This window comes from Camellia sinensis, chromosome 3 (genome assembly GCF_055761805.1).
Source record: "Camellia sinensis isolate YWXY chromosome 3, ASM5576180v1, whole genome shotgun sequence".
Lineage (NCBI taxonomy): Eukaryota > Viridiplantae > Streptophyta > Magnoliopsida > Ericales > Theaceae > Camellia > Camellia sinensis.
In genome coordinates this window covers 21006269-21027500 of record NC_138963.1, presented here as the reverse complement: position 1 = coordinate 21027500, position 21232 = coordinate 21006269, and the positions used below count along the sequence as shown (strand labels likewise).

At 31.6% G+C, this 21232-nt stretch overlaps 4 protein-coding genes across 9 annotated transcripts in view; 2 read left to right on the top strand and 2 right to left on the bottom strand.

Moving 5' to 3' along the window:
• The window catches only part of LOC114306238 (soluble inorganic pyrophosphatase 1), a 6177-nt gene extending 5899 nt beyond the window's left edge, over positions 1–278 (top strand). For all 3 annotated transcript variants that reach the window (XM_028251443.2, XM_028251442.2, XM_082919233.1), the window contains one exon: positions 1–278. This exon is cut by the window's left edge and continues 8 nt beyond it. In XM_028251443.2, the coding sequence (XP_028107244.2) occupies positions 1–35 (35 nt within the window). In that variant the 3' untranslated portion in view covers positions 36–278.
• A 1712-nt stretch (positions 279–1990) lies between these two features.
• LOC114306237 (uncharacterized) lies at positions 1991–6561 on the bottom strand. Of its 4 annotated transcripts, none has more exons than XM_082919230.1 (3): positions 5924–6561; positions 3576–4039; positions 1991–2668 (listed from the first exon to the last, which is right to left on the bottom strand). In XM_082919230.1, exons 2-3 carry the CDS (start codon positions 4023–4025, stop codon positions 2225–2227), a joined length of 894 nt encoding a protein of 297 aa, XP_082775356.1. In that variant the 5' UTR covers positions 4026–4039; positions 5924–6561; the 3' UTR covers positions 1991–2224. The 4 variants fall into 4 exon arrangements, with proteins under 4 accessions (XP_082775356.1, XP_028107240.2, XP_082775357.1 ...); XM_028251439.2 differs by having other exon boundaries at positions 3576–4034; positions 5924–6541; XM_082919231.1 differs by having other exon boundaries at positions 5971–6521.
• Positions 6562–11734: 5173 nt separating this feature from the next.
• LOC114306234 (histone H2A) lies at positions 11735–13338 on the top strand. Its single transcript, XM_028251437.2, has 2 exons — positions 11735–12127; positions 12914–13338. The coding sequence occupies exons 1-2, from the start codon at positions 11927–11929 to the stop codon at positions 13154–13156; spliced, it is 444 nt and encodes a 147-aa protein (XP_028107238.1). The 5' UTR covers positions 11735–11926; the 3' UTR covers positions 13157–13338.
• Positions 13339–17484: 4146 nt separating this feature from the next.
• Positions 17485–20668, bottom strand: LOC114306233 (uncharacterized). The gene is made up of 2 exons (XM_028251436.2): positions 19947–20668; positions 17485–17801 (listed from the first exon to the last, which is right to left on the bottom strand). Exons 1-2 carry the CDS (start codon positions 20540–20542, stop codon positions 17795–17797), a joined length of 603 nt encoding a protein of 200 aa, XP_028107237.1. The 5' UTR covers positions 20543–20668; the 3' UTR covers positions 17485–17794.
• Positions 20669–21232: the final 564 nt, after the last annotated feature.

The following is a 21232-nucleotide window of genomic DNA, read 5'->3' as shown; positions in this document are numbered from 1 at the left end:
ATGCGGACTACATCGTGGAGAGCCTGAGGCGGTAGTTTGTTTGCCACACACATGTTGGGTGGTGGTGATATGCTGTTAGTATTATATAGGCTTTGTTTGTTATATTGAAGAACTCTCTTTTATGTTTTGCATCACATGCACACATGGATTCACATTTATGTGCTTGTATTACATTTTCTGATGAATCGCTTCCTATATAGTGTATAATGATGGCGATAAGCATTCTATACACATTGACAGTTAGTAATGAAACTTGTGAGAGAGCTTTTGTCATGTAATGCAATATTTTCGATACTCATTATTATTCCTAGCCAACCTGGTCCAAGTGAGTGAGCTTTTGGCGTACACCTTGGCCGTGGTGATCATGATATAGCGTCTCACATGGAAATGAAAGACTTGCCTATTTGATGCAAAATTTTCATCTAATGCAGGGCTCCCAAATCATAATCTTATATTTCCATGCTGTCTGTATAAATTGGCAATGCTTTAATGAATCAAAAAACTATATTATTTCTATTTTCCGACTTTTCTAATTGCTTTGAATATTATACTAAATCAAATCACCAAACCATAACATTTAAACAAAACAACTATATACAAAATTGTAAAATTGAAATCTCGACACACGAATGTAATTTCAATATACATATATATATATGTATGTAATTCTATCTCCATTTCTCTCTCAACTTTGGGGGTTATGGAGACCGTGCCTACGAGTTTCTCTACTTGTGGCCGAACCTCTGGCGAATATGAAGAACAGAGAAAAGGTGTAAATTAGGGCTTTTGGGTCCGTGTATACTAAAATAAATAATAAATATACATTTTATTTTAAAATTAAAATGATAATATCATTTTTTATTCATGATTAATGAATTATTGATGAATTTTTAAACTATTATGTATATCAAAATTCAAGGAAGATAGGTATGTATCAAAAGTGTCAGATTAACTTTAAAGTCTAAATAAATAATAAATTGTTGTTTCTTTATTTTTTATTTAATGTTCACCGATTTTCTTTAGATTTTTATTTTTTATTTGTTACTTTTTATATCCTATCTAAATAAACAAAAAAGAAATTTAATGCAAAGAGAAAAAAATGCGATTTTTTTAAACAATTGCCGAACATATATAAATTTTATTAAAAAAATTTATCTTTTCACAAACCAAAAGTGAAGGTAAACACATATTTACGCTCGCTAAGTTTTCAAACTAAATTTAAATAATTTACTTTCTGAATCAATAAGCTTACAGTAGTTTTAAAATTATAATTTGAGTGCAGAATTATACTTTGAGTTTTTAAATTATGATTTGAAAAGAAAAAATTTATTTGGTTATGAATTTTAAAAATAATTTTGAAATGATTTGTATTTTTTTTTTTTGAATTGATTAATGTATAAAATGTGAAAGAATGTGAGATGAGAGAGAAAAAAATAATTAATTGATTGAATAATAATAATAATAATAATAATAATAATAATAATAATAATAATAATAATAAAATAAAGAGAAGATAGGAGTTTTAAAAATAATTTTAAATTGTATTTTAAAAATATATTTAGTTAAAATTTTTCATCCCGATTATAATTTAAAAACATAACTGAGTTTCTAAAAACAAACCAAACGTTATCTAAGTTATTCGAGCTCAACTCATATTAATTTGTTAAAAAGTTGAGATCAATTTGTTAAAATCTTGTTCAATGTCGACTCCTTATAAACAAATCAAACTTAAACATAATTTAAAAATCGTTAAGTTATCAAATCAAACTTGAATAACTTAATATACAACTCGCCTTTCAGCCCTAATTATATAACCCAATACAGTTCCAGCTTTCCCAATAGAGAACTTTTCCCACTGGCCAAACAGGGGCAGGAAAAAGGTTTATACTAAACTGTGATCAAAATTCCAACACCAACCACACACGAAATAACATAAACCAGGAACACCCACCGACTAGAATCGATGAAGAACAAGAGCACGACAATTTCCTTTAAACCAGGAAAAAAGAAAGGGCAGCTTAGATTGTAAAAACTCATCTACAGACAAAACCTGAAGTTTGTGAGGATGTCATTGCAGATTTACCAATAGCAGCACTGCAGAAGAAAATTGTCAAAAGTTTCCGAAGTACTATAACTACGGTCAACAAGACCCTAAAACAGTACTTTATTTATTAACACCATGAATAAGAAGAAAGGACTACTCGGTGGTGGTTGAAGATAAGGCTCATGTAGCCTCTGCAACGGAGAAATGCAACTCTCTGACAGATTTCTTAAGGAAACTACTCCCACAATACGAGTTTGGGCTACCAACACCAAAACCCCCCGATTCACCGCAAGGCTCATTATAGTTGACCACACTGTCATCATTGTCTAGCGTTTGGTAATACTTGTTAGAACTCCCACCGTGTTTTCGAACGTGTTTCTTGTCCTTACTGCTGCTCCCTTTAGAAGGTTTGCCCTTCTGCTTGTTCTTTCCCTTTTTATAATCATAATACCTCTTACTTTCACTCTTGGGCCGTGGTTTCTTGATCTTCACAGATGTGGACGTAGATATTGATGGAGGAGGATCATACACATCAGGCGCCCATCTGACAGTCAGTTTCTCTGGACGTGTCATCCCCTGTTTCTCACGGCTACCCTTCATGGCAGATACTAGCTTTGAAGGAGTCTGCAAGAAAGCAAAACATGAAGAGGAAAGAATAAACAGACTGTCCAAAAAACAGAGGTGGCTCGAGGAAGATACTAGTTCTCATCATGTACATTCAATCAGCTACTGGTCCATGATTGTACAGCCATTACATAAAATTCCAAATATAATTATATCTTTGGTTATCACCAGCTTCCACACAACAATCTAATATAGAAGCCAAGGGTAAAAGAAATTTCAGCCAGCCTGAAATGATGTCCAATGTCTCCAAAATTTAAAATGTTTTGCTTAGATTTTCTTTTTGCTTTTCAAAAGAAAAAAGTTGATAAAAGAGAAAACTAGAAAGAATTGGTACCATATAAGTAACCATTTCAGTCAAGTAGTGGCAACTTGCAACATAAATCACGCGCTTAACATACAATGCAACTTCCAATCAATTACGGGTTACTTGGACAAAAACGCATTCATTATAGTATCGTCTACCTAAGATATATTAGAATTGTAAACAGTATCTTAACTAATCCGGCTCGGGTAGAACGAATGGGAAGGTGGAACACACTTAAGAGGCACCTAATACACACATAAATGCTTCCCTCAGAATGCAACAGGATTCAACCCCAACTGCCTCTGGCATGCATACCCTACACTTGTAAGAAACTGAAAAACACGCATTGAAAATAATGATCAAAATCCATTAACTACTTCCAAATAGCATCTGTAGTAACATCCTAACTACAATTAAAGCATCCACCTAACTACTGCCCAAGTACTTGCAAATGATACGAGCAACTTTTAAGACAATTGATTATACCTTGAATTGATCCAGCATCAAACTCACATGATAGGAATCCAAGCATCATGACTTGGTAATAATATGAAGAAAAAAAAAAGAAAACATAAAATGAAAACAAATATAGTGCAAACTTACAGGCAAGGATATGGATTGAGGGCATGCAGGATTAACAGATTCATGGCCATTTTGCTCCAATACTGCAGCATTTATGTCATCTTCCACATTTGCAGACACAGCAAGGGATGCTTTCTTACCAAAGCATGCAAATGTTGCACATTTGGGAAAAAATTTCTCAGAAGTTATAGTGGTTGGTTCAGTTTGATCTAGATCTTTGCATTTATCTCCCTTCTTCACATTGAAGTTATCAGTCTTGTCAGCAGGTTGAACTAAATTGGAGCTTGATGCCAATTTTTTATCATCTTGAATATGTAGAAATTCAGTCAGACTGTTCCCAAGCTCACTGAGAGAAACATCTTCCAGGACATAACAAGTACATTGTGATGGCTCTGGATAAAGCTGCTTCAAGTCATCAGACCTGTTAACATCTTGAGAAACTAACGCACCCACAGGAGAACCAGTGTCCATATGAAAATCCTGAGCTGTCAGGCAAAACTTCTTAGTCAAAGGACAAAATGCTCATAAACAAAATCAAATGAATAGATTTCTCCTGTGAAAAGATCGCCAAGCTTTTATTATTATTTGAAAAAGGAAAAAAAGAAAAAGAGGCTATTTAAAGAAACATGTCACAAAGCGTGTGCTCGTATATGAAGCGAGCTGGCTCCAGAAATGATGGAAAATCATCTGAAGTTTGTGGGTAGGGAGGATGCATCAACAGCTTAAACTAGAAAAATTCAGCCTTGCCATTGGAAAGATATTTTGTCCACGTAAAAACCACACGCCACAGATACAAATTATAATAGGAAAAATTCCTACATTTATGCTAATTATAACCATGCTTATAAGTACTATCAATATAAACGTGACAAAGCTGCCTCTGAAATAGGTATTGAATCCCGTATAGATTATCAATTTCTTGAACATCATTACATCTCAAGTTCTAAACAGTGGAAATAAGTTGGAGAGGAAGCGACAGAGAGATTGATGATGTTAATGATCAAAGGCTATGGTATAAAAAGATTCAAGATAAACACATGTCTTTATGTAGACAGCTGGAAAAAAAATGGCAATTTTACCAAGTACACGGCAACAATGTTTTATCGATCATGAAGTATTTGGAAATGCTAACAATAACTTGAGGCTTCTGATCTCATTTACAACAATTGAAAAAATAAGACTGTCAACAAAGCAGCCGACTTCCGCTGGTTCTCTCATACAACCACATCAAACAAGACTCTTCTTAACCAATAAAATAAACCATAGTGCAAATTAAGTATGATTAATATTGCAATAAAATTAGTACAAAAGCTGACAACATTCGAACTTACTCATATCCAAGATAAGATAAATGCAATATTAAGAGGGTGAAATTGTATAGAAAAGATATTTGTAAAGACACAAGATTAAATAGTAGTTGAACAACCAAGCATAGCAGGCTTGTGAAAATCAAACATGTGAATTTTAAAAACAAAAGTTCAACAAAAGTAATTTTCTCAGGGGAAAAAATTAACACAAAATCAACCATAAAAATACTAATTTTAAGTAACAGAATCAGTGTTAAGCTTTAAGAGAATCAAAACGTGTTACAATTTAAAGAGCACATAGATGCGGACAGGCCTTTAAGGACCGTGATCAAGATAAAGACAAGACAACTAAGCCAACTTGATATTTTGGCACTATCTCCACAAAGAAAAGCTTTCGAATTTTTCAGTTGCAACTAGTATTTGGGACACTATTTGATTCAAATGGTTCTCACAAAGACCGGATATATCTAATTAAATTTCAAATTTGACAGACCATCTTTCAAAATTAAGGAAACTTAATTTTTGCAACAATCAAACTGATTTAAACTCTATCTATCATGTTAAATAAGAAGGGAAAAAAAAAGGGTAATTTCACTTTCGTCCCAAAACTATCAACATTTTTTCTATTTCATCCATAAGCTATCACTTTCGTCTATTTAGTCGCTAAAGTTTCTAATTTATCTTCATGTGGTCCAATTGGAGAATGATTATAGAACTTAATAACAGTTGAAACCTAATTTGACCCAAAGAACGTATTTCATAAATTTGAATATCTTAACAATACAATAAAAAACTAATTTTTCTTACCAATTTGAATAAACTCCACCCCACAACTTATTTAATGGGTTTTTGTCGTATGATTTAAGTTGTTTCAATCAAATTTGGTTACAATCGTCGACAATTGAACCACATACGTAAAAATTGTCTCTAGTAGGACTATATGAAATCATTGGAAAAAAAATTGTGGTACTTAAGGGGATAAAAGTGAAATTAAACCCCCTAAAATAAATAAATAAAAAGAAGAGCATTTTATGAAAATTCAATAGCAATTAAAGAAAATACCTTTCTGCAACAAGAAGGAAAAGCAGGTGAAACCCACCACGCAATACCTTGTTAGCAAGCGAATAACACACTTTGCGATGGCTCAAACTGAAAATCTCCGATTCGTAGATGACTAATTGGGTTCTCTCTCCTCGAAAAAAAACAAAAAAAACAAAGACAAAACCAAGTGTTAACTAAGATTACCACGACGATTACCCTTTTCGAGACGTTTCAGGCGATGAGAGCAAGAACCACCATAGAAAGAAGTCAAAGAACGAATAAGGGAACGAGTGAGAGATTCAACGGTGGGAACCGAAGGCATTGTCTGATGCTCTTCGAAACCCTAAAACCCTAAATCACACACACAGAAACACGTATAACACCCTAGATCTACACAGTGAGATCTATGGTAATCGAACGAAAAAGAGAGTAGATTTCGATTGAAATGGAAATGAGAATTGATCGATCTATCTATCTGAAAGTTTCAGATTAACCCATCGGACTAGAGAAACACACGGTTTTCGGCATGGAAAGTCAGTCCTCCTAAGCCTATAGATTTGCAATCGTAAAGTGGATTTCAGATCTATATATATAGGTGGACTTTATTTAATGTTAGAGAACTTGTGGATCTATGTATGAGACTCATATGTAAATCCAATACTTATGTGATATTTGGTAAAAAAATTTATAGAATTTTGAAGATTTTTAACATGTATTTTAATAATGAACCTAAATTCATAGAATACATATTAATCCTGACTTATCAATGTTAATTTTTAAATTTTATTATGCAAAGTCCTATGTTTTTTATTCAAATTTTTCATTTAAACTTTCTTAAAAGAATTCTTACAAACGTTTTGTTTTTTAATTTAAAAGCTAATAAATATATTTTACATAAAATTATTGACGCATCAACTTAAATATTTAATTTTAAATATTTTTAAAATGTACTATATAAGTATATTTTTTAATTTTTTGACTAAAAAAGTAGAGAAAAAATGTATATTTAATTTTTTAATTTTTTATAAAAAAAAATTGTAATAAAATATTATAGATGCACAGTACACTGACCAAATTGTTAACTTTTGAGATGTGCATGAATTTTTTTTTTTTAAATGGGAATTCGTGGCTTGGGATGTGCCATGTTTTCTCATTTTGCTAAATGTATATGCAAAGTACATTGACCGAACTTGTCGGTTATTAAAAAAAATTAAAAAAAAAAAGGTTCTCCCTACGCTAGTATGGACTTTCTAACTTTTTAGCTTTTATAGTAGATCCCAAACAAGTACCAAAATTTTATTCATATTTAAATCATATGTCATTTGAAATTTGAAAATTATAAATATTTAAAATTTAAAATATGAATTTAGTAATGTTATGTGGATCGTATTTGGTAATATTTGATGTTTGGTATAAAGACAATAATTATATCATATGTGTCATGTGACATTCATCGAATAATTTGAAGTGTTACAATAAATGATATCAAAATCTAATATCAAAATATGATTACATAATATTACTCATTTTTAAAATCTACATATGAAGTGTGAAAACTATCCCTAAGATAAATCATAATTAGGAATGACAACGGGGTGGGCGCGGGCGTCCTCGATCCTCGATGGTCGAATTTCCCCCGTCCCTGGCCTCGATCCCTGATGAGGAACCTATCATCGCCTCCACCCCCCGCCCCCTTAACGGGGATCGGGTTTCCTCGACCCCGAACATTCCCCGGCCAAAAAAAAAAAAAAAAAAAAAAAAACTAGCTTCAGAAAATACAACCATTCATCGACAACAACAACATCAACATCATCAACAACAACATCATCATCAAGAACAAAAGCAAAAAACCTTCATCAACAACAACATAAACATTATCATCTTCATCAACAACAACATCTTCATTTTTATCTTCATCATTTTCAGATCTGAAGAACAAACCCTAAACACATGGAGGAGCCGACACTAACGCGAGAGAGAGGAGCGACGGTGAAGAAGAAAAGAAAGGAGCGGCGGTCGTGTGTGTGAGACTTTGTCAACGCTGAGAAAGAGGAGCGGCGGTGAAGGATGAGCGGCGGTCGTGTGTGAGAGAGAGAGAGTGAGTGAAGCGATAGATAGAAAATAGAGAAATGGAGGTGATAGAGATAGAGAGGCGATAGAGAGATGCGCAATAGAAAGAGAGAGATGAAGGTGAGAGAGAGAGAGAGATGAAAGGCTGTTTGTTTTGTGTGTGACAGTGAGTCACCAAACCCTAACACATATTTATATATATATATATATATATAAATCGGAGGCTAAACGGGACGGAGACGGGACGAGGCCGGGGCTGAAAAATGTATCATCATCCCCGGCCTGAATATCATCGGGGATTTATTTTTGAATACTATCCCCGACCCGTTGGGAGTATTTTTTGAGAAAAAATCGCTCAATTCGGGGTCGGGGAATTGGGTTCCCATCAGGCCGGGTTCAAATTGCCATCCCTAATCATAATAAATTTCAAGGTTTATTACGCTTTATACCTCTAAAGTATTGCTAAATTGTCTATTTAGTCCTCGAATTATCGATTGAGTCTACTATGTCCCTAAAGTATATAAATCAAAGTCTATTTAGTCCCTAAACTATCAATTGAATCTATTAAATCCCTGAAGTATCTAATTCAAACTTATTTAGTTCTAAAAAGATTACAAAAATAAAATATAAACTCATAAGTATCATAAATTAGTAAAAGACTCTATTTAGTTAAAATTTTATTTCAAAATATTCTTGAATTTTTATTTTCTTTTTGAAAAGTGGGCATCAGTTTTTATGTTGAATTTTCTTTATAAGGATAAAAGTAATTTTTTATAGTATTTTCTTACTTATATTCTATAATGGCTACATGTTTATCTTTATCTAATATTATAAGACATTTCCTTTATAATTACTAATTGATTATTTTTAAGCTTTTCACTAAATTATTTTTATAACTTAATTAATGCATTATTTTGTTCAATTATTATTTATAGCGAAATATTATTATTTAAATTATCTAATTCAACTTATTCATTATATCTAATACTCATATAATTTTATTTGTAAGACTGAAAAATTAGACTCTAATACTAATTTAAACACACAACGAATATTTTTTAATGAAAAAGTACAAATTGAAGATTTTTCTCTAATAAAATCTTAATTTGGTAGGGTCTTTTACTAATTTATAATAGTTATAGGCTTATATTTTATTTTTGTAATTCTTTCAGTGACTAAATAAATTTGAATTAAATATTTAAGGGACTTAATAGATTCAATTGATAGTTTAGAGACTAAATAGATTTTGACTTATATACTTTAGGGACTACGTAGATTCAATCAATAGTTCAAGAATTAAATAAACAATTTGGTGATAGTTGATGGGTAGAAAGTGTAATAAACCCTAGATTTCATCATCTAATATTATTCGTATACAGTTTAAATAATTTGGTCCAAAAATAAAAAATCATGCATAGACTAGAGTTTTTATCAATAGGTTAGGCTTTAAACACTAAAATGGTTCAATTAGAATAGTCAAAAAAAGTAAGTTTGCGTACATTATTTTATATGTAAATATTCATTTATTTATTTAATATATTAATTTAAAAAGTGACATAATTTAAACAATGAGAATTTTTTAGTGAGTCTACACTAAGAAAATGGGGATTTTTTTTAAAGATCTATGATATTAAGATTTTATTATATAAAGGACATTCAATATTCTCATAATGTCTAATGTCCCTCACATATTAATCCAAAGAAATTTTAATCTAGAAAATTTCTCTAAACTTCCCAAAGAAGTTCTCTCAAAATTTCTCTAAATTTTCTTTGGATTTCCCACTTTCTAAAGAAATTCTCTTCAAATTTCTCTGGACTTCCCATTCGTCAAATAATTTCTATTCAAATTTCTTTGGACTTTCTCTGGATTTCCCACCCTCCAGAAAAATTCTCTCTAAATTTCTCTAGACTTTCTACTCTCTATTGGCGTCGAACTTGAGCAATGAGCAAAGAAAGTTCAAGTCTTAGCTTGACCTAAACACTCTTTCTCTCTAATATTTTTGTCTTTGGATGTATGGTTGCAGAAGAAGAGCAAGAACCAAGACAACTAAGGTGAGCAAAAGAGCGATGATCAGTAGAAAAAGAGAGATAAAGGAAAGAATGACGACGGTGTCCTCGCTATCATTTTGAAGGTCGACATGCATTGCGAGGGTTGTGCTACCAAAATTAAGAAGTCTATTCTAGACTTTAAAGGTGCGTTTTTACTTCAGATTCGCCAAAATTCATGCTTTGTTTCCTTCTATACTTTACTCTGCTCTTTTTCCACTTTGTTCATTTGATTTTCTCATTGTTTTCTCTCGGTTTCTCTGCAACTTGCTCAGTTCACAACTTGTATTTCTGATCTTTTTGAAATATATTCTGGTGAATTTGTTCATATCGAAGAATGATATCTTCAATTTTGTTCTTATTTGATATAAATGCTTGTGATTTGTCTGGGAATGCGTTGAATCCTTGAAAGGACAACATCAGATTAGTAGCATAATTGAAGAAGTCATACCATGTCAATGGAGAGCCTCAACGCTCTCAATCTCTCTGAAGCAAACCTTCCCTAGCTCTTCTCTCTTCAACCCCACCTCCTCCGCCTTCAAGAAGCCCTAATCTCATGCTCCACCATAATCTCTCTCTCTCTCTCTCTATATATATATATATACATACATGTATTCTAGGGTTTGCTAATGTTGTATATCAACTTACATTTCTAACAGTCAATCAAATGCGAAGATTTCTGCCAATCCAAGAAATCAATTTTCAAACTCGTCAACTTCCTCAATTCGGTCACCAAAAATAACGATTCTTCAAAGAACGATGCGTTCTAAGTTCTTATGAAAATTCATAAATTCATTACTTCACCTTCGAGACTTTGCTGGTAACAAAATTTCTTTGTGATATATGAGTGTGGGATTAAGAGACTTTAGACATCATACAATAATATTGTTGATATATTTCATTATTAAAAATGGGAGAGGGACTTTAGACTAATTTTTCCTAAGAAAAGCTAAAGAGATATTGATAAATGCAATTTTATGTTTTACGGTAAATGCATTTTTTATAATTTATTCTATTTTTTACCTCTAAGTTTGACTATTTATGTTATAATACATTTTTATTTTAATATGTAAAACACACTATTGATAACAAGACTAAAATAATAATAATTGTAAAAATTATGAAAATAATTAAAAATTATTTGATTTAAATCTCTTTTATCTCTATATTTTATTTTTTTATTACTATTTAATATTAATATTTTTGTTAAATTATTTGTGTGATACCATACATAACACAGGTGTAATAATTTAATATTACACAAATTAGCAAATATTACAAAAATAAATAAATATTTTACCGTAGAGGTCACCTTGAAGTTACCTAAAAATTATTTTTTTGAGTGAAAAAATTTGATATTACATTTAGCTTGTTTATCTAAATAACTTGTTGAGTTATTGCGATTAATAATCTGTTTGATTATGTAAAATTTTTTATATTTATAATTACTTTTTTTATCTATTAATAAATAATATAAAAATAAAAAATAACTTCTTAACTTATTAATTTATTTGACATTATCCCAAATGCCCCCACATAAAGTGACATATTAATTTATTTTTATTTTTAAGAGAGGGTAGTGCAATTATATAAAAAATATGAAATTTACTTTATTTTCAAAATTGCTGCGAGTGTAATTTGACTTTAATAATTTGATGTTTTGCTATATTAATCAAAATTAAAGTCATTAAAAGTTAAAAAATAAACATGCTTAAAAAAGATTTGAAATTAAAAAAAAAAGCACTTAAAAAGAGGTGTTTTCCCAAAAGTGATTCCATTGGAGACAACGACATCCCAATCCCTACACTGTAGCCCAGACAAAAAAGTAGCCTCACCTCACCAATCTCTACATTTCTCGGCTGTTTGTTTTCTCGGGAAACTAGTTTCCTGACTGGAAATCCTGAGAAAATGGAGAAGGTCAAGAAAGGTGCAGGTGGAAGAAAGGGCGGCGGTCCGAAGAAGAAACCCGTTTCCCGGTCCGTCAAAGCCGGCCTCCAGTTCCCGGTCGGCCGGATCGGCCGATACTTGAAGAAAGGCCGCTACTCTCAGCGCGTCGGAACCGGCGCTCCGGTCTACCTCGCCGCCGTGCTCGAGTACCTCGCTGCTGAGGTCTCTCTCTCTCTCTCTCTCTCTCAAAATCTGTGAATCTTCACTGAGCTTGTTCTGTGGAATTTTTTTGGGCAAAATTGGTCTGAGTCTTGTGTTTAATTTTTAAATTTTTTTAATTAATTTTAGTTGTTTCGAAATTGTTGAGCAAAGTTTTGATTTTTTTTGGTTGTTGAGTTGGATCTAATCTAGTAGTTTTGCCTTTTCTGTTGAAAAGCCCTAATAATGTACCGTTTGGGTGCTGAGATTTAGTTTAGTTTAGTTTGACGAGACAGGGTAAAGTAAAACCTTGGAATTTCAACTTTTAGGCCTGGATCAAATGCATTTTATGATTGATTCTCTTATTCCGAAAGCAAAAATTGCTATGATTTTTGCATGAAAAGTGAGAAGGAAAAAAAAAAAAAAAAAACCCAAAATGATTTTCGATATGCTTTTTGGTTGTTGAGTTGGAGCTAGTAGAACACTCTGTCAAAGCATGAAATGCCTTAATAATTTGTTTGGATGGCTGGAAAATGAAGGAAACATTTTAACTTTTTGTTAATATACCATGCTGGACTACATACAGTTTATTTGAATGGAGTTTTGACATTTCGCAACTCTCATTCAGAAATAAAAAAATTGCTATGATTTTTGCTAAAAAACTGAAAAACAAGCACTCCAAAACAATAATAAAAAAGGACATTACTTTCCTTTGTTTTTCCTTCAAATTTAGCAGTAAATTTGACATTGCCTAGTAGTGAATTTTGCATGATCTGGTGATGGTTATGGCGGGTATTGGAACCGTGTTAGGTTTTGGAATTGGCTGGCAATGCTGCAAGAGACAACAAGAAGAACAGGATCATACCAAGGCACGTGCTTTTGGCTGTGAGGAACGATGAGGAACTTGGAAAGTTACTTGCAGGCGTGACTATTGCTCATGGAGGGGTGCTTCCCAACATCAACCCCGTTCTTCTTCCAAAGAAAAGTGAGAAGGCTGCAAAGGAGCCAAAGTCTCCGACCAAGGCAGCCAAGTCACCTAAGAGGAAAGCTTAACTTCTCAGAGTGTTGAAGAAAGCCTTATCTGCTCTTAGTTATTTCTCTGTATATGTAATTTCGTTTTCTGTTGTGTTATGTAGGAAATCTTCTTGTTGTAAGGAACTATTGCAGTCTTTGTTTCAAATCGTTATTATGACATCTTTGTTTGAAATCAAAGAAATTAAATTCCTAGTTTCGAATCTCAGTTGTCAGCTTGATGGGATGTTTGCTTGTATATTCACGTGCATGTGCAAGGCCAAGCCGAGACTGAAACTAGTTCTGGCTTAGGATAAATATTAGAAGAGGGTATGCATTTATCATGCTTGAAAGATGATTATCGACTGCTGAGTTGTTGAAGATTGCTGTTACAAGTGAGTTGTATTTGTATCAATTCCTTTTTAGTTTGGATTAATGAAGGTGTTGTCCCTCATAATTTGGCTTCTTTCCTTTACTGTCCGAATATGTTTTGTGCTCTTACCGTCCTTAATCTACTTACTTTTGAATGACTTCCAAGCATTGCCTTCCACTTTTGGTAAGATGGTTTGGGTTAGTCGCTTACCCAACATATTTAATTTCATTTTTGTCGTGGAATGTAGGAAAGCTTCATGTTATTGTACTCTTTGCTTCAAATCCTTATTAGAACATCTTTGTTTGTAATCAACTTCCTAGTTTTGAATCTCAGTTGTCAACTTCATGGAATGGTTGCTTGTTTGTGCGTTGAAACTAGGTCTGGCTTAGGATAAATAATAGAAGAGGACATGCAGTCATTATGCTCGAATGACGATTATCTACACACTAGTTGTTGAAGGATTGTTGTTAAAAGTGAGTTGCATACTAATTTGTATCAGTTTCTTTTATAGTTTTGAATTAATGAAGGTTGCCCCCTTGTAATTTGGCTTCTTTGATTCGCTGTTTGAATTTGTAAACAGAGGGATTTCCGTACTTTGGCTTCTGCTTTTGGTAAGATGGCCATTACGCACATGTCCAACTTGAGGTTGGATGTTGATTTTTGTATTGCGATTCCCATCTTTTCTAGTTTGTGATTCGTTCTATTCTGATGGATTTGTTGTTAAATTCCAGTAGCAAAATTGAAAATTTCAATTCTCTGTCATTTGCATACATATTCCATCTGATGATGAAATGCACATTGTTTCTTGTCTTTGTGGCTTTTGGTGGCTGTGATCTGTGGTTAATGAAGGAGTGTGTAATTTCAGTTAATACTATATGAGAAGTAATGCACCTTTATGTTGGGTAGTGTCAAATCTCTAGATTTAAATTCACCCTTTATTAGACACTAAAAATGGCTTCATTACATGCCATTTGAAAATAGAGTCCCTGATGATGTGTTTGATTCATAGATTTTGAGAGTGCTTTGGAAAGAAAAAAAAGTAGGTGAAATGTAAATGAAATATAATTACATTTCATACACATTTTTTATTTTTCTTTACTTTATCAAATTTCTTTTCAAATTTATGAACCAAACACAGCCTAAATGTCTCAAAATATGCTATTTATTGTACATTCCAATGCTATCAACATTACTGGTAACAATGGATTCTAAACTATATGGGATGGTTTCTTCATGTTCATTAATTTTTGGAATTTTGCAACTTGTGAATTGAAGATTCCAGCTCACTAGTTTTTTTTGCTCCGTTTTGAGTAAATATGGTTGATTGTTGCATCTATTCTCAGTATCCAATTCCCACTAAATCAATTAAGGGAAACAAACACGGCCTAAAATGGAGGAGATAGATTCTCAATCCAATTTTCATAACATTTCCAAATAAACTGTCTAGTTAAAATTATATATTCAACTTGGAATTTCAAATTCGAAAAGAAAGTGGCATGCTGAATTTGTGGCCAATTTCCCTGATTGGGGCATTTTGAATATTTTAGTCCCACTTAAAGGTGTGTTTTTAACTTTATTCTCATAGTAGGGTAAAACGGTTTTAGAAATACCGTTTTCTAGAAAACGGCTTTTGAAAAGCCGTGTTTTGGGATTAAAATAATAATAAAATTTGAACATAGAAAACGGCTTTAGAAAAGCCGGTTTTAATTAAGTTTTTAATTAATTCTAAATTAATTAAAATCATTTTTACATTAATTTTTTTTTAATTTATATTTTCAACATAAATATTTTTTGACCAAAAATATTTTTAATAAAAAACGGTGTTAGAAAAGTCGTTTTAGAAAACGTATTTACAAAAGCCGTTTTTACATTAATTTTTTTTAATTTATATTTTCAACTTAAATATTTTTTGACCAAAAATATTTTTAATAAAAAACGGTTTTAGAAAAATCATTTTTACATTAATTTTTTTTAATTTATATTTTCAACATAAATATTTTTTGACTAAAAATATTTTTAATAAAAATCGTTTTTACATTAATTTTTTTAATTCATATTTTCAACATAAATATTTTTTGACAAAAAATATTTTTAATAAAAAACGGTTTTAATATATTTTTTTTAATTATTTTTTCTCATGTGGGAAGGTTGGACACATCTAAAAAAGTAAAAAAAAAAATGCTTAAATTTTAAAAATATTCACTAAAAACAAAAAACTCAGTTTTCAAAAAACTTAATTCAGAAAACTCAAACCTAGGGCTTGTTTGGTTTGTATCTCAAGATATAATTTTTGAGAATTTTTTTTAAAATTTTGTTTAGTTCAAATTTTTTGAAAAAAAGTTTCAAAATCACTTTTCAAAAATTTCCAAAATTTCAAAGTCTTTTCAAAACCCACCTTAGAGTGGGAATAAATATTTTATGTTTTAAATATTTATTTATTTTTTTAATGTGCACTATATTTCGGGACTTTTCCCATATTTAGCTAATTTATCATCTTAATTCCCAAATTAGGCCTAGTTTGGACGGAATTCCCAAACTAGGCTAAAGCGCTATTATAGATCTTTCTAAAACCGTTTTTTATTAAAAACTTTTTTGGTAAAAAAATATTTATGTTGAAAATATAAATTAAAAAAAATTAATGTAAAAACGACTTTTCTAAAACAGTTTTTTATTAAAAATATTTTTGGTAAAAAAATATTTTTGTTGAAAATATAAATTAAAAAAATTAATGTAAAAACGACTTTTCTAAAACAGTTTTTTATTAAAAATATTTTTGGTAAAAAAAAATTTATGTTGAAAATATAAATTAAAAAAAATTAATGTAAAAACGACTTTTCTAAAACCGTTTTTTATTAAAAATATTTTTGGTCAAAAAATATTTGTGTTGAAAATATAATTTTAAAAAAATTAATGTAAAAACGACTTTGGTAAATACGTTTTCTAAAACGACTTTTCTAACACCGTTTTTTATTAAAAATATTTTTGGTCAAAAAATATTTATGTTGAAAATATAAATTAAAAAAAATTAATGTAAAAACGGTTTTAAAACCGTTTTTAATTAATTTAGAATTCTTTAAAAACGTAATTAAAACCGGCTTTTCTAAAGCCGTTTTCTATGTTCAAATTTTATTATTATTTTAATCCAAAAACACGGCTTTTCAAAAGCCGTTTTTTAAAAAACGGTATTTCTAAAACCGTTTTACCCTAGTATGGGAATAAAGTTAAAAACACACCCTAAATTGGGACTAAAATATTCAAAACGCCCCAATCAGGAAAATTGGCCCTGAATTTGTGATTTCACACGCAAAATTGTCAAAATTAACATTTGGCAAAAAGTGGTTCAGTGAAAGGATTACAGGTGGTGACTATAATTGGTTCTATCCCAAATTGCAACCTGTTGGTGGTGAGGGATCCCATTTAAGTTACAGCAATTTAATACATGTATGGCTATGTATGTGACTCTTTTTGGTTGGGGTTTCAGAATTTATTTTTTAAAAAAAAAATTAAAAATCAATTCTGTGGTATGAACCCAGCCTTTTTAAAAAATATAAAAATAAAAAAAAAACCCTATGATGCACAAATCGCAGTACACAAATATTACCACTACACCAAGACCAACCCTCTACCAACAATACATCTGTCATCCAAAATAAAGCAATCACCAGAGGCAGTCATTTGAAACAACAGCATAGATGCATTTTCCAGTAGTTTCATCACTGGGCTAGTAACCATGAATTTGTGCAGAGAATATATATACATATATATATATATATAGAGAGAGAGAGAGAGAGAGAGAGAGAGAGAGAGAGAGAGTGAACATCAATGGCAACTCAAGGATTTAAAAGAAAAATCTGAGACCCAAACAATCTTGAAAGGGGCATCATCACCAAGAACTCGAGGAGCCTCTCAGATCCATTATACAGACAAGCAAAAGTTACCATTTCATCACAAAATATAAAACATAACATTATGTGATAAGAAGCCAAAGACAAGTAGATCAACAAAATAATGCAGACAATTGGTTCTGCTGCTTCATTAAGAAAACTACTACAAAGAACTTCAATCTTAACAAAGAAGGTTTGTTGTTTCCTTAAATTCTAGTATATCATTTGGTTCAGGTTGGAATTTTAGAGAATATAAAACAACAAAGAGATGCAACTTGAAACCTTCAAAGTGCTCAAAGATTATCAACAAAAAAGGTCAAGCACTTTATTTGATCTTGAAGTAATGAACCAAAGCAAAATCTGTGTGCAACCTTCCTCTTCGATATCCAGGCCTTCTTTGCTCACTCTCTCACTCAACACCAACTAATACCTGGGAATTGTAAAAGAGACAAACAAAAACCAAGTAATATGCATGCTTAAGAAAATATTTGATGTGATACATATAACTAAAAAGATACAGACCAAGAAACTGTCGTGAAACCAAAATTGCAATAGGATTCAAAATCAAGAAAGAGAGAACAAGAGCACTTGGCTCTAATCAATACTCGATATTCTTCAATTAAAAGCTAAGTACAATGGAGATTATATCACCTACTTATAGACTACAATTAATAGGACACTTACCAAACAATTAAAATATTTATTCTACTACGTCACACATAGGCTAGTTCATGGTCAAAACAAATATGGAAATGTGGGCGGTGGTTAGTGTTGGTATGTGTGTAAAAAACGTATTGAAATTTGTGGAAAATGTATAAAATAAAAATAAAATGTATAAAAAGATGTGAAATGTGTATTGAAAATGTAACATTTTGGGCATTTTGTGGTTCTTAACAAACGCCCATTGGGTAGTTGTTAGCAAGACCCAAACAACAACCATGATTGACTATGCAGTGATAGAAGGAACAAGCCAGAATAGAAAAAGGTGATATAAATTTACTTTTGTACATGGATTGCCATCTAAAACATTGCTCATCAAGAAGAAGAAGAGGAAGAAGAAGAATACCCAACTACCAGGAAAATAGGTCATTCAATGGAGCATATCATTCAATTCAAAATACTATGACCAATTGAGAATATCATTCAATTCAATTCAAAAAGTATATGACAACTTTAACAGAGGAAACAATATTTACCCATCTAACCAGAAAACAGGTTTCCTATGCTTTGAAAATGTTTAAGGTTTGACTGTGGGGTAATAAACAGCCACTTCTGATTTAGCTTATCCTTGAGGCCACTGGTCCCTAGAAGTCCAATGGTAGCTATAAAGCCTATAATGTGGCATTTAGAGCTTTATGTCAATGATTTTCATTAAATTGTTGGTGAGAGCACTAGCTTTATCAAAAACATATCAGCATAGATCTCAATATTAACAGTGGCATCTTACTGTCAGGACAGAACAGATTACAGAAAGAAGAGCCTATATAGCTTCAATTCATTCGGCATTGCCACGTGATACCTTATGAACGTATGAAGTGTCTCACCTATCTCATCATATCTAGGTTTTACAGCTACAATAATTTCCTCTCATGAACACATTAAAAACATAGAAACAGGTTCTGGATAGCTCTTGAGAGTACTCGTACCACTATTAACACCACTTAGGAAGTGCCATCACAATCATCATCGCATAATGCACTCCCCCTAGTCATGTATGCTACTAACAACTTTGCCAGCACTACCACATTTATGACACAAATAAGCATAATCTCAAGTCATCACCACTTATTGCTTGACATGCATTCACACATTTAGAGCCCATTAGGATTGGATGATTAGGGAAGAAAAAAAAAGAAATGTATTTCTCTTGGTTCATATCACTAGTTTGGATAAGCAAAAGAGGAGTGAAATGGAGAGAGAATCATTTCTCTCAAAACCCCTAATTCGAATATCTCCAAACGTGGAGAGAAAATAAACCAACTAAATACTATTTTGTTATAATACCAAAACTATCCTTTAGATATAGAAAAAAAAAAAAAACTCACCTATAAAATGTTAATTTGGTAATATAACACGATATCATTTCTTTTCTTTTCTTTTCTTTTATATGGCTTAACTGAACAATATAGGAGATAAATCAATAGCCGTTCTTTTCTTTTCTCTCCTATTTATCCAAACAAGAGGGAGAGAAATCAGTCCTTGCTTTTCTTTTCATAATCATTCCTTTTCTTTTCTCTCCTAGGTTACCAAACATAGTGTTATCTAAAACCATTTCGAATGCAGCTACCAACACTGACATTAGCATATTGAAATTACTCAATAACAGTAATGAAGCCAAATTTACAGCACAAACTTCTCCAGAACTTGGGGTTGACCAACAAACAAAATCACCATATACACAATCATGAAGAATTACAAAAAATAAATAAATATCATATGTAACAATGATAAAGTATCTGAATATCACAGAAGCTGTAAGAAATGTGAATAGAAAATTATCAATGAACCCATATAGCTTTAAAAAAAAAAAAAAATAAATAAAAAAAAATAAAAAATGAAGGATTTCTACACAAACCTGGGAGACCCAGCGTTCATATTGCGATGAAGTATCCGGCTACCGCCCGAATCATCCGATCCAATCAATTCCCTCAATCCCAAATTACCCATTTTCTCCTCCTTCTCATCAACTTTTTCATCATCCTCATTGGCAACAACAACATCAACAGACTTAGCCTGAATTCTCTCAAAATAATTCCCATATATATACTCAGGAGTATACCCATTTTCATCATCAAACAACATTATATGACCATGCCACTCCCAAACCCTGTAATCCGATCCAGTGTCTTGGTGAAACCCAACACATATATGGTGTTCGTTGATTGTAACGGCTTGGCCTGAATTGGGTTTCAGGGATTCGATTTTGCCGCTGAGGATGGTTCGGATTAGCTCCTTTTCGAGCTTGGATTCTTCTTTGGCGAGTTGGGTTTTGTTGTTGTCGTTGTCATCGTCGGTGTCGGAGAGATTGGAGGTGTCGAAGAGAAGGTCTTCTAGGGTTTGGTTGAGGAATGGTGATGATGAGTGGAGATTAGGGGGCCGGATTTGGAGTCTGCCCATTAGGGTTTGGAAGAGAAGGTTGTCAAAGTTGGGGGTGCTGTTGAATGAACTCATGATTTTTGGGATTGATTAAGAGAGAGAGAGAGAGAGAGAGAGAGCAATTGAGGGTTTTTGATGGGTTTTGAGAACTTGAGAGAGATGAGAAAGAAGGGTTCTTGGTTGGTAGTTCAATGAATATTTATTTTTAAAATATTAAAAATTAAATTTTGAAATATGACCCATTTTAATTTAATAATGTGATAAGGATTTTTTTTTTTTTTTTTTGAGGGGGGTGGTTGTTTAAATGGATTGTTTTCATAGTATTACCCTTTTTACTTTAAAAAAAAGTATTATACAAACAATTGTTTTATTAAATCTTTTCACAAATTGATGGATATTTTTGACAATGGAGTGTGATCCAATGGTTTAATAGTTATTATACCTTAGGCTGTGGTAAGTGAGAGGTCAATAGTTTAAGTTGATAGAACAGTGACGACCTCTTCGGTTATAATTTAACTGTACTAATGCTATTTTTGACCAAATTTTTTTTAGATAATAAAAAATAAATTTTGATTTTTTTTAATGGAATCAAGTAAAATAACATAATAGGTGACAAATTGATATATGTAAATCTGACATTTTTATGTTAAAAAAAAATCTCCATCAAATATTTCAAATTTATCATTTTATTGCATGTTTATTTTAATCTTAACATATTCATATACTAAATTTTTATAAGAATCCTTGCCACTTTCAAAGAATAAA